The sequence below is a fragment of the Sciurus vulgaris genome, assembly GCF_902686455.1.
Source record: "Sciurus vulgaris genome assembly, chromosome: 11".
NCBI classification, from domain to species: Eukaryota; Metazoa; Chordata; class Mammalia; order Rodentia; family Sciuridae; genus Sciurus; species Sciurus vulgaris.
Genome location: NC_136472.1, coordinates 124,434,916 through 124,449,574, shown reverse-complemented (window position 1 = coordinate 124,449,574; position 14,659 = coordinate 124,434,916). Strand labels below are relative to the sequence as shown.

Sequence of the window (14,659 nt, the reverse complement as noted above, 5' to 3'; positions counted from 1 at the left end):
ACCCTGTGGGCACACATGCACAGCTTATCCACTGGGCTAATCCTTTGATTGCTAGCATCCTCCCCTCATAGAATGCAGTCACCTAGTTTAGTCTCTGGATAAGAGTCATGCAATTGCATTAATATGGTTGGTCAGTTTATGATGCCCGTGAGGCTGGTTACAGATGCCTCTAAGACCAGCTCACTTTGCTTAACAGAAAAGGATTATTTCATAGATAGACTCTTTCCACCAAACTTCAAAGATATCAGCCCTACAGGTGACACCATGGGGATCTGTAATTGCCTCAGGGAAACCACCTCAACAGGATACTGGTGAGTCCATCAGGTCAGTTGCAGAATTAAAACATGCAAAGAGTGATATCATTTAATAATCCATCCTTTTGATGAATCAATACATAAATGGGATGAACACTATAGATATAAAATCATTAAAGCAACAGAAAATGAAACAGGGTGTAGTCTTCTGCAGAGGAAGAGACACCTGCATAGCTTTGAGATTACTAAAAAGGTTAGAAGGGCTGGTTGAAGGTTTTATGAGATTGTGTTGTGTGTGTGTGTGTGTGTGTGTGTGTGTGTATGTGTGTGTATAATGGCTAATGTCCTTTAGCCTACTCAATTTTTTACAAAACAATAAGAAAAAGATAGACATAGAAAGACTGTTTTAAGTTCAGGCTTCCAAAAGAATTGGAATGAGAATAGGAATTATTATCAAATTTGTATAAACATTTACTTTTTCAAATAGATGTTGCCCTATGGCAATTCATGTTATCCAAAACAAACATTTTTCTGTACCTGTATTATTCAGCTAAGAAAACAGTAGATTTTCCATTCTAACTCAAGATAGATGGTCCCTGATCTGAAAACTTCAAGCTTCATATTTAGCAAGTCTTTAATCTGGGGATATTTTATGAAATTTGAGGTAGGATATATGCCCCATCCACTAGAAATCCCATGTGGTAGCTCATTAATATTAACATTTTCCAAACTTTGGGGGTGGGCATTGGGTTATGATGTTTCTAGAAAGAAAAAAAGAAAAAAAGGCTTAAATCAGTCACCTTTTTAAACCATGGTTTTAAAAAAAATGGTTCAAATAAGCCTCCTTTTAAAACTAATGACAAGGGGCTGGGGATATAGCTCAGTTGGTAGAGTGTTTGCCTTGCAAGTGCAAGGCCCTGGGTTCAAATCCCCAGCACTGTGAAAATAAATAAATAAAAATAAAACCAATGACAAGTAACTGTTCATCCCGGAGGGAGACGTTGAAATCCCATATTTTATTTAATGTGATTGTTATTGAAGGCCTTCTTACTGCACAGTCTGGAAAATGAATCCATAATACATTCTAATACATCCAAATATATTTTATTTAAAATTCAAATATTCAATTATTAAGAGTTTTTTATAAAAAGGATTTGGTCTACCTGCCTATGATGGGTAGAGGGGTCTATTGATTTTTTAAATAAAATACTATATTTTTGGTTGTTTCCTGGTAATGGAGACTTTTTTTGCTTTCCAAAATAAAAGAAGGATTTATTTTGGAAAACAGTTGTGTAAATTGTATCTGAATTTGGAATTTTTTTAAATCATGAAGATAATTTGAGATTATACTAATGCATTTTTTCATTAAATAACAGAAACATCTTTAGTTCCAAGTACCAGATTCCTCATGATTTCTCTTTTAAATTCTCCCTCTGTCTCTCACATACATCCTTGCCTCTAGAATTCTATAATTCACAATAATATAACAAAAGTAAATGATATCATCATGGTATAATGGGAAGGACACTGTCCAGTGGGTTAGGAGACCTGAAACCCACCCTTTCTCTGTAAGAAGTTAACTTTTATGAATTTGGACATTTCATTTAACACCCTGGGGTCTGAGTTTTCAGGGCTATATATGCCCTGAAGTTCTAATGTTGGAAACCTATGAACTTGAATTAGAATAATAAAGGGGAGTAGAAGGAAGCTTTTTAGTAGAAATTATTCACACAAAAAACAGGATTCACCATTTGGTAATTATGTTTGGGGATGGGTCATAGGAACAGAGAAACTGGCCAAGTCTTGCCTAGAGTTCTCTCCAATCTAGATGATATGAAGGTTAAAAGGTGGGGGGGGGGGGGGGGGAAAGGCAGTAGCCCCTCCTCAAGGACAGGAGCAGGTCTGTTCCCATGCATTCCTCCTTTTGTCTGCTTCTTCCCCAGAACTCTTTCCTTAAATCTCCCTGCCATGAGAGTGGCAGCCAGCCCTGCCAAGGCTGTCTGAGGCAGACTTCTCTGGTTTATACAGCCCACTGATGACCCCAGCCTTTCTGGCCTAATTTACTCTCCCATCATTTACTGGTTGTGTGGTGGTATGACTTTCTGAGATAAAAGATGAGAACAGATAATACCTCTGCTCAGCTGTGACTTTGTTATAGGCAATCTCCTTGACCATCCTGGCTGGTACCATTCCATCATTTTCTATGCCCCTAACCTGTTTTATGGCTCTCCAGAAGATGTATCACTTCCAGACATAAATCTCTTTCTTCCTGTATGTATTCATTACCTCCACTTGGGTGTAAATTCATAGACAATTTTGATCCACAATACCTAAAGCAAACCTTGGAACCTAAGAGTCACATCAAAAATATCTGTTGATTAATGAAACATTATGATTAATCCAGATCTGTGATATAATCATTCTGACCAATAGATCTCCACAAACCATAATTCAAAGGAGAAGTTGAACTAATGTGTGTCCAGCTAAGGTATCAGATTTTATTTCATCCTTACTGTCTTACTCAAGGAGGCACTTTTGCCCCATTTTATAGATGAGAAAACTGAAACGCATGGAGCTAAGTTCCTTGATATAAAGCACCTAGCCACTAAGTGGTAGAACTGAGACAGAACTCAGTTTTTAAACTCCAAGTCTACTCTTCCTTTCCCTGCTTCCCAATTTCATTCACCATGGCTGCCTCTCTGATGGCACCATACGCATTTAAGATTCCATAGATGACATTAATTGGATTCAACTAAAGCCTGCCTAGAACTAAGAGGCAGTTTTGAAAACCAGGTCATTTCTTCAAGCAGCAAGCAGTGTCACGTGCTTTTCAATACTGATAATATCACTGTGGGGAACAGGGGTGGGGTAGGGTGTTGTTTAGTATGACAGGTTAGCTTGACAGTGGCAAAAGAAGAGTAACAAAATTTGGTGTTCCCAATATGATGTTCAGTGCCCTCCCAGGAGATATTCTTGAAAGACAAGTGAATATAATTCCAAAGGATTTACAACAAGAGAAATGTGATGGGAATTTATAATCCCATGGAGTTGTGCAAATTATGCACAAAATAAGGGGTTTCTATGAAGAAATCCAGACTTTCCTGGCATCCTGGACCAAATACCTCCTGAGTGTTGAGACCCACAGGCATTTTTAAACATACACATGCCTTGTGTTTGAGGAAGAAATATGCAGGTGCATAAAGTCCCATCCCAGAATTACTCAAAGCTGATTTTCCCAGGTCACTCAAACTGTGAATCCACATGCTGGATTAGTGTCTACAAATTAGATCTGGTCTGTAGTGTTTTCAGACCTGTTAGTACAGCATAGAATTTAGTGCACATACAGATAAGTATTCTAGTATATGAGCAAAATATTTTAGGCATAGAAAAGCTTGGAAAGATCCTATTGCAGAGGTAATGCAGTTCTACTGTTTTGTTTTTACAACCCTTGTGAAGCTCAAAGAGGTTTAACAGATTGTGCATTCTCACAATAAGACCAGAAATTGGTTGACTTCCCTCCCAGATCACTCTTTTCCAAGCACAGTACTGAACCATTGTGGGAGGGGGATCTAGAAACCCAAAGATCCAAAGGTCACATGTGAACAGGAACCTGTGGCTTCCACATAACCAAAATATCAGACTACACACTAAGAACTCAATCCTTCTGAACCTTGGAGACTGAAGATAGCTGGAAAAGTCATTGCTATGTGGGTTGCTCTGTAGCCAGGTAAACTGGGTAAGAGTGGTCATGGAGAGGGTTTGGCGCGGCTCAGGAGACTCCACCATCTATCCTAAAAGAGACCTTCACTCCCATCTTTGGCATGAAATACCAGGTTCCTGGTCTAGGGCAGTTCTCACTGCCAGCCATGCCAATCCCTATGTATGTATCTAAAGAGGTTAGCACATCCTGGGTACACAGACCACAGCTTCCTCCCTCTGCTCATGGCCTGTGCTTAGAGTTTTGAACACTGTGAAGATATTGCTTCACTTCTCCTTAGGGTGTCCACATCAAGACCCTGGAGCCATCTTATACTCTTCTGTATCAGAGGAGGGTTGTGGAGGTAAGTGGTTTAGTGTTTTGATTGACAGGGTGGGGGGATGTCTAGAATGAAACATCTCATTACAGAATTCAGGGATTCTGACACTTGCATGCATACACCAAAAGGAAACAGAGAAACAGGCATACAAATGACCCAGTGACCCATGCTCCCAGCTCTCTACAGCAATCTCTCTTACCCACTCATTTTTAGTTTGAGGAACCCAGAGACTCTTAAGGACTCCGTTTAACCCATTACAATCAGTTATCTCATCTACAGATTTTCATGTTCCTTTGGTCGGTTGGTATCTTTTACCTAAGTCAGCATATTTCAAACTTTCAGAAAAAAAACCTAGAAAAATTAAACCACGACGACCCCACCCAGATGATAAAAATCTCTTGAATTCTCTAAGCCCAACATCTTAGCCTCCTCTCACTCAGCCCTGAGCAGAGTTTGATTCCTTTGGCGGGCTCTGCCAGTCCCCACCTCACCAGCCTAATAGTTTTTCCAGACAAACGCCTGCAGCCTCGAAGCTAACTTCTGGTTCCATTCATTTCCCTAGGTCCTCTAAGGCCAGTCACGTTAGGGGGTGTCCCTCCTCTCTGCTCCTGGCCCCACTTCCCCCTTTCGGAGGGAGCAAGCGGTGAACCCTCCTAAAGTCTGACACTGCACCCAGACCCTCACCGGTTCCTCAGGGCTGCACTTTGCAACCTAGACCCAGGCGTGGCGGCGCTGATGGGGTTGGGATTGACAAGGTAGGCGCCAGGACCGCAGGCTCAGAACCGGCCACCACCGCAGGGGGATGTCTCCGAAGGGCGCGGGACTCTCGCAGAGAAGACAGCTACCGGAACCCGTCCCCCGAAACTGACGCATGCCGGGGCGCGAAGGACTAAGGCACTGGGTACAGAGGAGCTGAACGGACCGAGTTGAAGATAGAGATTCCTTGCCGAAGAAGCGGCGAGGCCGGACCGTTAGTCCGGGAGAGCCGGCTCTGTTGAGGGCAGAGAACTGGGCAACAAGTAGCAAGAGGGAAGGGAAACCAGCCCACGCTGACATGTAAACAGGGGCTTCCATCTGGAAGAGCCCGCTCAGGCAGACCCTCGGACACACTCCCGTGCACCCATATCCGCCTGATACTAATACACTTAGTCTCTCCGGGCCCATCAGGCAGGGACCCAAGCCCGAGATCGCTGCTGCCACTGCCCCTGCCCCCGCCGCTTTCGGCCTCTGGCGAGAGGAAGCTGGCCGCCAGAGCCCTGCGCGGCAACCCGGGCGCCCTAGTTGCCGGGTGGAAATGGTAGACCAGGTCTCCTGCCCCTGACTCTGATTCGCGCCCAGGGTCTCCAGCTTTTAAGTCGCCAGTTCCTGCAGACCCGCTGGCAGCGTGGCAGGAGGGGGCCGGGCTCCCCTTTAGCAGAGGGGATGTGGGGGAGATCGCCCTCAGTGGGGAGCCTGGCCGGCCTCCCCGAAAGTGGGACTGGCCATCTGAGTAGTGGAGGAGACCGCGCGAAGCGGGGGCGCGGAAGGAAGGGAGAGAGGCCACGTCTTCCGGGACCCCGGCGCCCGGCGCCCAGCCTGCTTGCCGCCCCGCCGCCCTGCTGGGCCCCACCGCCCGGTTCCCCACTGCCCCGCCGCTTACCTTAATAGTCCCGTCCATTTGGCCAAGTCTGCAGCCGAGCCCCCCAATATTCCACACATTGACCCGGTTACAGCCTGACCTCGTAGCCCCTTCAGATTAGCCCGGCGCGGCCTCCCTGGCGCCCTGGGCCCTCCCTGAGTGCCCCCTGTGAGCGCCCTGCCCTCGCTCCCCTGTGCACGTTTGTTGTTGTAGCGGAGCGAAAAAGAGACAGTTAACCGGATGAAACTTTTTTTCAGCTAATTTTGGGAAGTGACTTCACTTTGCGAACGGGGAGGAAGTCCTATCTCTCTCTCTCTCTCTCTCTCTCTCTCTCTCTCTCTCTCTCTCTCTCTCTCTCTCTCTCTCGCCTCGCGCTCTCCTCTCTCTTCTCTCCCCTCTGCTCTGCCTTGTCTTCCCTCCCCCACACCCCCTCTTCCTCTCTTCGGCTAGTCCTGCTTTTCGCATCACACACTATATAAATATACGCGGAGATGCCCAGATCATGCATGCACTACGCACACAGGATACTTGCTCCTGGGAGATAAGAGCTAGCTGGGAACAATGACGGGGTCCACGCCCAGCGTCCGCGCCCTGATTCCCGCAGTCTGCAACCAGCCCCCATCACCTTCCCCCAAAATCCAAAACCAAACGCCTTTGGCTTCTTTCCTTTTTCCGGGGCCTTTGGCCAAAGGTGGCCCTCCTGACTCATTCACTTTCCGTTTCTTCCCACAGATAGGTTCATTAATGCTTTTTCCAGCCGGAGTCAAACTTTTTGGGAGTGGGAGGACGGCCGGAGAGTTTTCTAGGGCAGACATAACCTGGTGTCTACTGACGAGAAGTTTCGGACGCAGACCGAGGCAAACCAACCACTGGAAAGTGCATCCAAAGAGAATTTTCCCATTCGGGCCCTCTGATGCTGAGATGAGGCGGACTCCCGCAGCGGCTCACCCACTTATCCACGCAGATTCGGGGCGGTTTCAGGCTGACCTGAACCGTCAGGGGCGCAACTGGACTCCGGGTGCATTGTTAGGAAAGGGGCGCCCTCCCGGCGGCGCGCCTGGACTCTCGGCTCCCGGCGTCCGAGAAAGACTGGGACCTGCGGTACCCTAGTCAAGCTACCCAGGTCTTCTTGGGTTAAACTCTTCGCGCTTAACCGAACCCGACAGCCCAAGCCTTGGCACCCAAGCCGGAGTCATTCTTGCATTTCTACCCTGTGCGCCCAAGAAACTGACACTACGGCGGACATACACTCCACGTTGGTCAGCAGGTCCCCGGAGCGCAGCACGCAACAGCGCCACATAGACCCAGACCCCGGAGTGAGACAAGGGGGCCCGCGCTCCAGACTGTCAGCCCCATCCAGCCGGGAGACCAGCCTCTCCTCGGCCCACTTGTCCAGCCAGGCTCACCCAGAGACCTCCCGGTTCCCCAGCTGGGCCGCTCCGCGCTCTAGTTGGGGCGGTCTCAGTAGTCTGGGCGTTCTCGGCCTGACTCCCTCTCCCCAATCTCCAAAACAGGTTACCTTGTCCACGCTCTGCAGACCACGCTTGTGACTGTCTCACTTTTATTTGAGTCCGCCCGGGGAAAGAGGAAAAAAAAAAAAAAAAAATCCAGAGAAGATCCGAGTGAAACGGAAAGAAAAAAAATTTCAAAAGGGTGTCCACAGCGGAGAAAAAGGTGACATTAATTCTTTATTTCTTCAGGAGCAATTGAGCCTGAGAGCTCGCTCGCCCGCCTCCCTCCCTCCCCCCTCCCCCTCTCGAAATTAGTCTCATCAATTCAGCTCCAATTTTGGGTTCGAATACAGACACGGGTCTGAACGTGACCAGACCTGGAGTGGCGGGTGCAGCCTGCCAGCAATTGAGACTCGGTGTGCTTGGGGGGGTGGGGTGGGGTGGTTGGTGGGATGGGGGCCGGGCCGACTCCCCACCCCCGTCTGCTTCTCAATCCAGGGGTCTGCTCCGGGGCTCCCCTGGGACCGCCACATCTGGTTACCGCTAGCGGGGTCAGTCTCCCCCTTTGCCTGGGGCCACCAGTTCTGGAGTTCAATTAAAAGAAATCAGGCTTAACCCTTTCCTCCCCGCCGCCCGGCTGCCCGCCCTCTCGCTCTTCCCTTCAGCGTTTCCACATGCTTTCCAGAAAGGAAAGAGGTTAAAGGGAAAGGAAGAATGAATTACATCCTTTCAAACCCCAAATTGTTTCCTTTTCAGCCCAGACTTCACCGACCTTCAAACGACAACAGGGCTTTCAGGAGGGTGCGGGGAGACAGCTTCCCACCCGGACCTCACCAGAAACCCGCGCACCCCAGCCACATTGCTCCTCTTTCAGCTAGAAAGGACTCCAACTTCACCACCAAGAGGCCCCCTTCCTGATGCTGGGCAATCACAGAGGCCGTTAATGGCCACCCCACACGTGGTGGCTTGCCCCCCCCCCCCAACACACACACTCCTCCTCAAGGCACTCTGTGGCAAACACAATCGCTAGGTTTTTCTTTCCAACTCCTGTTGGTCTGGCCATTCACAGTCCTGTTCACTGTAGTGATCAGTAGTCACTCCAACAGTACACCCCACAACTCCATTTAGCACCAGTTGCTTCTCCTGTTGGAAGCTTTTGATATCAAAGTAGATTAAAATGAAGACTTGGTCCACCCCTCTGAGCTGTAGAATACAATAGCATTTTCTGCTTCTGCCTATAAACCCAAAGCTCTGGCAATTTCACAATGTTGGAAGCGGGGTGTGGAGCCTGGCATAGACATCAACCTATGCATAGACATAGGCATCCCTGCTTTGTGACTCCCAGATTGGCACTAGTGCAGCTGCCTTTTGCTGTTTGCTAGCCCCTCCATGAGAAGCTACTGCCCATTCAGAGGGTCTTTTTCCAGAAAGACCCCTGCCAGTTCTGAGCAGATTTCTAAGGGAATATCAGATTCCTTCCATCCTGTGCTGACGTGCTGGTGGGCAAGTTTGCCTCACTTATGTAACTCTGGGCTTGATGCTCCACTCCACTGCTGTTCCTTCTTTTTTAAATCCTGAAGGGGGGGGGGGAGCCCTAACCAAACACAACAGTAAACAAGTCTGCCCTGTTTAATGTGGTTACCACCAGACATCTGGAAAGATGGTTTGATCCTGGCAGCGCACATTGTTTTCACGAACAGCCAAAGAGCATATTTTGAATGTTTGCATTGAAACAAATTGATAGAGAGCCTGCGGTGCGGCCCACTACAAATAAAAGCTATCTTGTGTTTTGGGGGTGGGGCGGGGCTTTCTGCTACTCTGGCCTCTCCCTTGCCTTCTGTCTTCTCATCCTCTTCCCTCTCCCCATCCCTCTTTTTCTCCTCTTCCTTCTCACCCTTGTCTACCAGCCTCGTTTAGGAATGGTCACCCCTGCCCACACTCTTGTGCACACCCTCTTTCCTGGCTCACCAGGGACTGTTTGGCCTCACTCTTTCCCAGACTGGGCAGGGCTGGTGACCAGGATCTGGTATGGGTACCATCAGTGCCCATTCCGCCAGCCCATTCCTGGCTTTCAAGTCAGGTAAAGCTCAAAGCCAAGGAAACTAAGGTCAAGCTTTTTTTTTTTTTTTTTTTTTTTTTTTTTTTTTTTACAAGATACCAACTGGAGACCCCCCACCCAAAAAAAAAAAAAAAAAAAAAAAGCCCACCACATAGAAAGAATGCACATTTGGGCAAAAATTTAGGAAATAGTTGGATTTGGATCATTTTCATTGAAACGTCGGTAAGACCACTTGCCTCGCACCATTCGCACTTGACAATATTTTCAAAGATGCGGAAGTCCTGCTTCCCCCGGGAGGGGACCGGCAGGGCGAAACGTGTCTTGGCTCGCTCAATGTCAGCCCTTTTGACCGGGTCAAGACTTTCCAGACGCAGGCTTCCCGGGCTCCTTCGGTTCCAGTCTGGGTTGGGGGAGGGAGGACGTGACAACCAATGGCTGGTCCCTGGGGTGCCTCCGGACTCGGGGGACAGTTCAGTCACTTGAAACGCCAAAAAAAGTCCAGGCCTGGCAGAGCGTCTCGGGCGGCTCCCTCCTTCTCGGTCCTCTGTCTTCCCCCGCCGGGCTGGTCCAGAGCGGCCACAGCGGGTATCCGGGCTGGCAAAGCGCGAGGCGAGGGAGGGAGCAGCGGGGCGAGCCAGGGTGGGGGGGAGGGGTGGGCGGGCGAGCGCCAAAACTCCAGACTGCACAACTGCAGCTTCAAGTGTCTGGCCTCTCGCTCGAGGCCATAATTAATTTGAGATTTATTTTTATTGGAGAACTCGAGTCTCGTCTGACCTTAGCCAAACAAGGCAGCTCGAGCCGCCCCTGGATGCGCTTGAATGCCGGGGAATATTTCTGCAGGAAGGCTCTGCAGGCGCGCCTGCTTTGAATTTGTTTCTCAGACTTCATCTACTCACAGATTGAACGAAGATTTAAAGCCTCTGCTCACCCTGCCTGCTCCCCACGCTCGTTCTTGCCTTAGCGCCGAGCGGGTTCAGAATGCTACGTGGGAGGCCGCAGCGGCTGAAGGGCCTCGGGCTGGCAGGCCCAGGAGGGGGAGGGAGGGTCTTTGCGCCCCGGACCCCAGACGCTCCCGGGCTGGGCCCCCAGACCACGCGGCGTCGATGAAGAAACCTCAGGGGAGTCCGAGATTGACCAGAGAGCGCAGGCTGACAAGAGGTGGAGACCAGCCAGGTGTCAGGACCCTCACCCAGTGGTGGCGCCGAGATGCGGACGTGGGAGGTGGGGGGTGGGTTCAGTTTCTCCAATCTCCATCAGTCCCCTCCTCCCTGTCAGTCGTCCCAAACACTGTTCATTCCAAGACCAGTGTCCTTGAAACCCTGCTTCGGGACCTGCGGGCGTTTTGGCTTCGAACATGGGGCTAGCAGCCTTCCTTCATCTGGGGGTAGGGAGCAGAGGAAGGCATCTCCTCCAGATGCTACGCTGGCAGAATCCATAGGCTGGTAGGTGGAGGAGTGAGAGCAAGGAGTCTAGGAGATGAGCAAAGAAGGAAAGAGTGGGACCCTACCAGTCAGGCGTGGGGCTGGAGAGGAGCTCTCAGAGCTGTGCTCCACAGGCTGGAAGAAAGGCGTGCTTTGCTTACTGCTGCTGTCACAGACACTTGTTAGGGTTATCCCACTAGGTATCCTGGTTCCTCTTCCTGTCACCCTAGGAATGCTGTGATGGAATGTTCTGGTTGAATGACCAGGCTACCTGGGTTTGAATTCTACCCATATACTTAAAGGGCTCTGTGACCTTGAACAAGTTTCTTCTCTGTGCCATGGTCCTTATCTATATACAAGGGTTTTGTAATTGAACCCACCTTAAAGGGCTTCTATAAAGATGAAATAAGTTATCTAGAACTTGCCTGGCAGCACAGCTTTACCCTTATTGTCTCTGTTTTGGCTTTGCCCCTTATAAGCTCTGTCACATTAACCTCTCAGTGCCTTCTCATCTGCAAAATAGGAGACCACCTGTTGGGCTCCTTATTTTAAAAAAAGTTGGTACAAATACAATGTTTAGAATCCTGCCTGGCGGGGATAAGGGTATGTGAGAGGTAGGGATCAATATTATCACTGCTGAGTGTCCCTGTCCTCAGTTCCTCTCTCATTTTTCTTCAGTCCTTCCAGTCCCATTCCCACCTTAAGCTCTTCCCCTGTGTGTACCCTTGAGTGCTCTGGTGCCCTGAAGGGCCCAGGTCATCTTCCAGATTGCTGGAGTGGGCACCCTTGACCCTCAGGGGCCCCAGCCCGGCTCCAGACTCCTAGGCCCCAGGTGCCTGGGCCCGCTGTGTTTGTCAACAACCCCTGAGACGGATATTGGACTGGGAACTGCAGGGGCTTGGCAGCCTTGGACTGTTTGTACCCCTCTGGCAAATGGTCGGTGGAGGGAACCCGCGGAACAGACCCAAGATTGTCCCTGCCACGCAGACCTTTCAGCGTCATCAATGCGCCCCTTTGTGCAACAATACAAACTTTGTGGCTGCTGAAAAATCTATTTTTCCCCCTTGAAAGGAGCTCCTGCGGCGAGCTGCTTTTCTGGCGGCCCATGTCTCCCAGACTGCGGCCCCTACCCCCCAAGGTTGGTCTGCTCAGTTCTCCTGTTCCCCTGAACCAGTTCACTTTCTCCCTGACCCTTAACCTGGGTCAGGCTCCTGGACTTCCGCTTGCCCCTGTGGGGTTCGTCTTCCCCGAGATTCTGGGTTGCGGGCGTGTGTGGAAGGTCATTTATAATCCCAGGGAAGAGTTTGAAGCTAAAGCTCCTTGGGCTGGGTTCTAGTTGGGAGTGGTGGGGGTAGGAGGGACCGCAGTGTCCTGAACATCTTAGGAAAATCCAAGACAGTGAACTCTGTATGTTTTAGTCCAATCTTAAGAGTGTGCTCAAGTACCTACTGGGAGCCATTCATCCGTCCCTCCATTCGCTCGCTAATCGTTGATACAGGGACTCGTTTATTTTTCTTTCATTCATTCATTCATTCGCTCCATCATCATTGATTAAATACCCTTTCCCTTTCAAGTCTCCAGGATCCCGCTTTCCCGAAGTGACCGTAGGTAGTCTCCTTCAGATCTCAGGTGGGGAGCAAAGATTCTCGCATATTTCTACAAGTTTCCCCTTTAGAGAGATCTGGGGAGGGTTGGACACAATTGACTCCCTGGACAAGACCTAAGAGTCCTTACCCTAACCAGGTGCTAGCAAACAAGCCCATGCACAGCGGAAGCTCAAGGGGACTCTAGGGAGCTCAGCTGAGTGGCCCGCGGGTGATGGTGGGGCACTAGGGGGCGAGGCTTCAAGATCAAGGGCGGGGCAGGGAGCTGAAGGAGATCTGGGTACGTTTGCAGCACCTGTCTTTTCTCCTCCGGTCTAAGGCAAGCTCAGGTATTCCGGGGCTCTGGGGTCCTACCCAGAAGGGATAAGGTCGCGATTCAGCTGGGTGAGGACCTTGCAGCCCTAAAGACGTTGCCACTGTCCCTACTCTGGGCAGGGCCGCCCGGTGCGCACTCTCCTCCCAGCTCAGTCAGTGGGTTTTCATTAAACGTGTAACCCAGATGTCCCAGCTTCGGTTTGTTTACATTCTTGGGAACTGTTGTGGAAAGTTAGGAAAAAAATCCTTCGATGTGCTGTCAAATATAGCAATCAGCGCTTTCGGGGTGGGAGCTGGCCAAGGAAGGTGGGCTTCCCGGCCGAGCCATTGTTCAAACCATTGGAAATGCTTTGCACCCGCCCACTTGCACACACGCCCACCTGCACACATACACTCACACGGGCGCGCACTCACACATATATTTTCACATCTGCACACTTGTCCTCCATACAAACATGTACACACCCTTAATACGGGGAACCTGCTGTGCACCACGTGTGCAGAGCACACATCCTTTGGGACCTGATGCAGATGTGTGTCCAGGTCTTACAGCACAGTCTTCACTAGGCTCACCCTATTCCCAGTCTCCCAAACAGGAATTGCCAAGGATAAGTCCTTGAACCGAGTCCCTAGGGCATCCCTCACTCTCTTTTTCCTGGGAAAAGGCTGAATGTACCATAGGCCTAGGGTGAGGGGTGGAGGAGAGTTGGGGGATCATTACCTGTTTAAAGATGCTGTCATGTCTTACCTTGACGTAAGACGATGTGTCAGGTACTGTCTGAAACATCCTGGGTTGGTGAAGTAGGGTCGGGAAGGCGCAAGAACCAACCTGGGTGGGAGAAACGTTAGTCAGAGAGTGGAGCAAGGGATCAAGCTTATGCAAGCCAAAGACTTTGGGAGTTGGAAGGCTCAGGTTCACCTGATCCAGGCAGGGAGGGTCCCAGCAAACTCCCTGTGCTTCTGCAGAATGCCTTTGGCTTCGGGAGAGGGATATTCTGAGAACCGAGAGTGAGCTCACACCTCTGGGTCTTTCCTACTGTCCCCTACTGCAATCAGAGACACCAGCCTTTCCCAGGGTTTGTGGATTTCTTCCCCCTGGGGTGATTGAGGTTTGTCCTGACTAAAGGAGAGAAAGTAGCCAGGACAGAGGTAAGTTTCACCTTCCATGCAGCCGGAGGCCCCAGGGAGCAAATAATTACAGAGATGCCAATACTTGTGCCCTCCCAGGGCACAGGCTAACTACTCCATTCTTCCCTTCTGGTGGATGGATCAGTTAGAAAGGAAGACTGGCTCAAGGTTCAGAGGTCTGTGGAGACCCTTTCCCAGGAACCAACCCTCCTTCTTCTGAAAGAAAACAGGCTTGTGGGTAGAGACAATGACAGTGAATATCTTGTCCCCATTTTTAGTGGCAAAGGACGTGGGTGTTTTAGTCTTAATATTTGGACTGGAGGGAGAAAAAAACCACCTTAGGATGCCAAGCGCCTCAGCATGAGTGGATCTGTCCCTGCCTTAGCCAGGTCTGACGGCTCTCTGTTTCTTCCTTCTTTTTAGCCATCTTTAACGTGGCAGCGCACAGCTTCTCCGGCAGCCAATGTGTTTCTGATAAAGCACTTTTCTCCCTGCTAACAAATTCCAGCCTTTTTTTTTTTTTTTTTTTTTTTTTTCGGGCTTCTGAAGCCACAACAGACATGCACAAGTTCAGGGACAAAGTCCGTTTCTCCAGCTAATAGATTCCCTGCTTCCACATTCTCAGGCCCTTTCTCAGAGTCTCCCCATTTTCTTTGCAAGAAAAAAAAAAATAACCAAAAAAAACCAAAAAACGACAAAATGAGAAGAGCCCCAGAAAGCCCCTCATTTTCCAACTACAACCAGTGCAGGCAGCCAGGCGGAGAGAGGTGCC

General features: G+C 49.7%; 1 protein-coding gene and 1 long non-coding RNA gene across 4 annotated transcripts in view; one reads left to right on the top strand and one right to left on the bottom strand.

The window, feature by feature from the left end:
• Window positions 1-14,659, bottom strand: part of FLI1 (Fli-1 proto-oncogene, ETS transcription factor) — a 124,779-nt gene that overhangs the window by 109,938 nt on the left and 182 nt on the right. Inside the window, exon 2 of one of the 3 annotated variants that reach the window (XM_079104131.1) lies at window positions 13,508-13,588. In XM_079104131.1, coding sequence (XP_078960257.1) covers window positions 13,508-13,546 — 39 coding nt within the window. In that variant the 5' untranslated portion in view covers window positions 13,547-13,588. Of the gene's footprint in view, window positions 1-5,930; window positions 6,253-7,428; window positions 7,574-13,507; window positions 13,589-14,659 lie in introns of those variants that run through there. The other 2 variants (XM_079104133.1, XM_079104132.1) reach the window with 2 other exon arrangements.
• Window positions 7,496-14,659, top strand: part of LOC306640162 — a 46,960-nt gene continuing 39,796 nt past the window's right edge. The window contains exon 1 of the long non-coding RNA XR_013757764.1: window positions 7,496-7,583. This is a non-coding gene — a long non-coding RNA (uncharacterized lncRNA). The remainder of the gene's footprint in view (window positions 7,584-14,659) is intronic.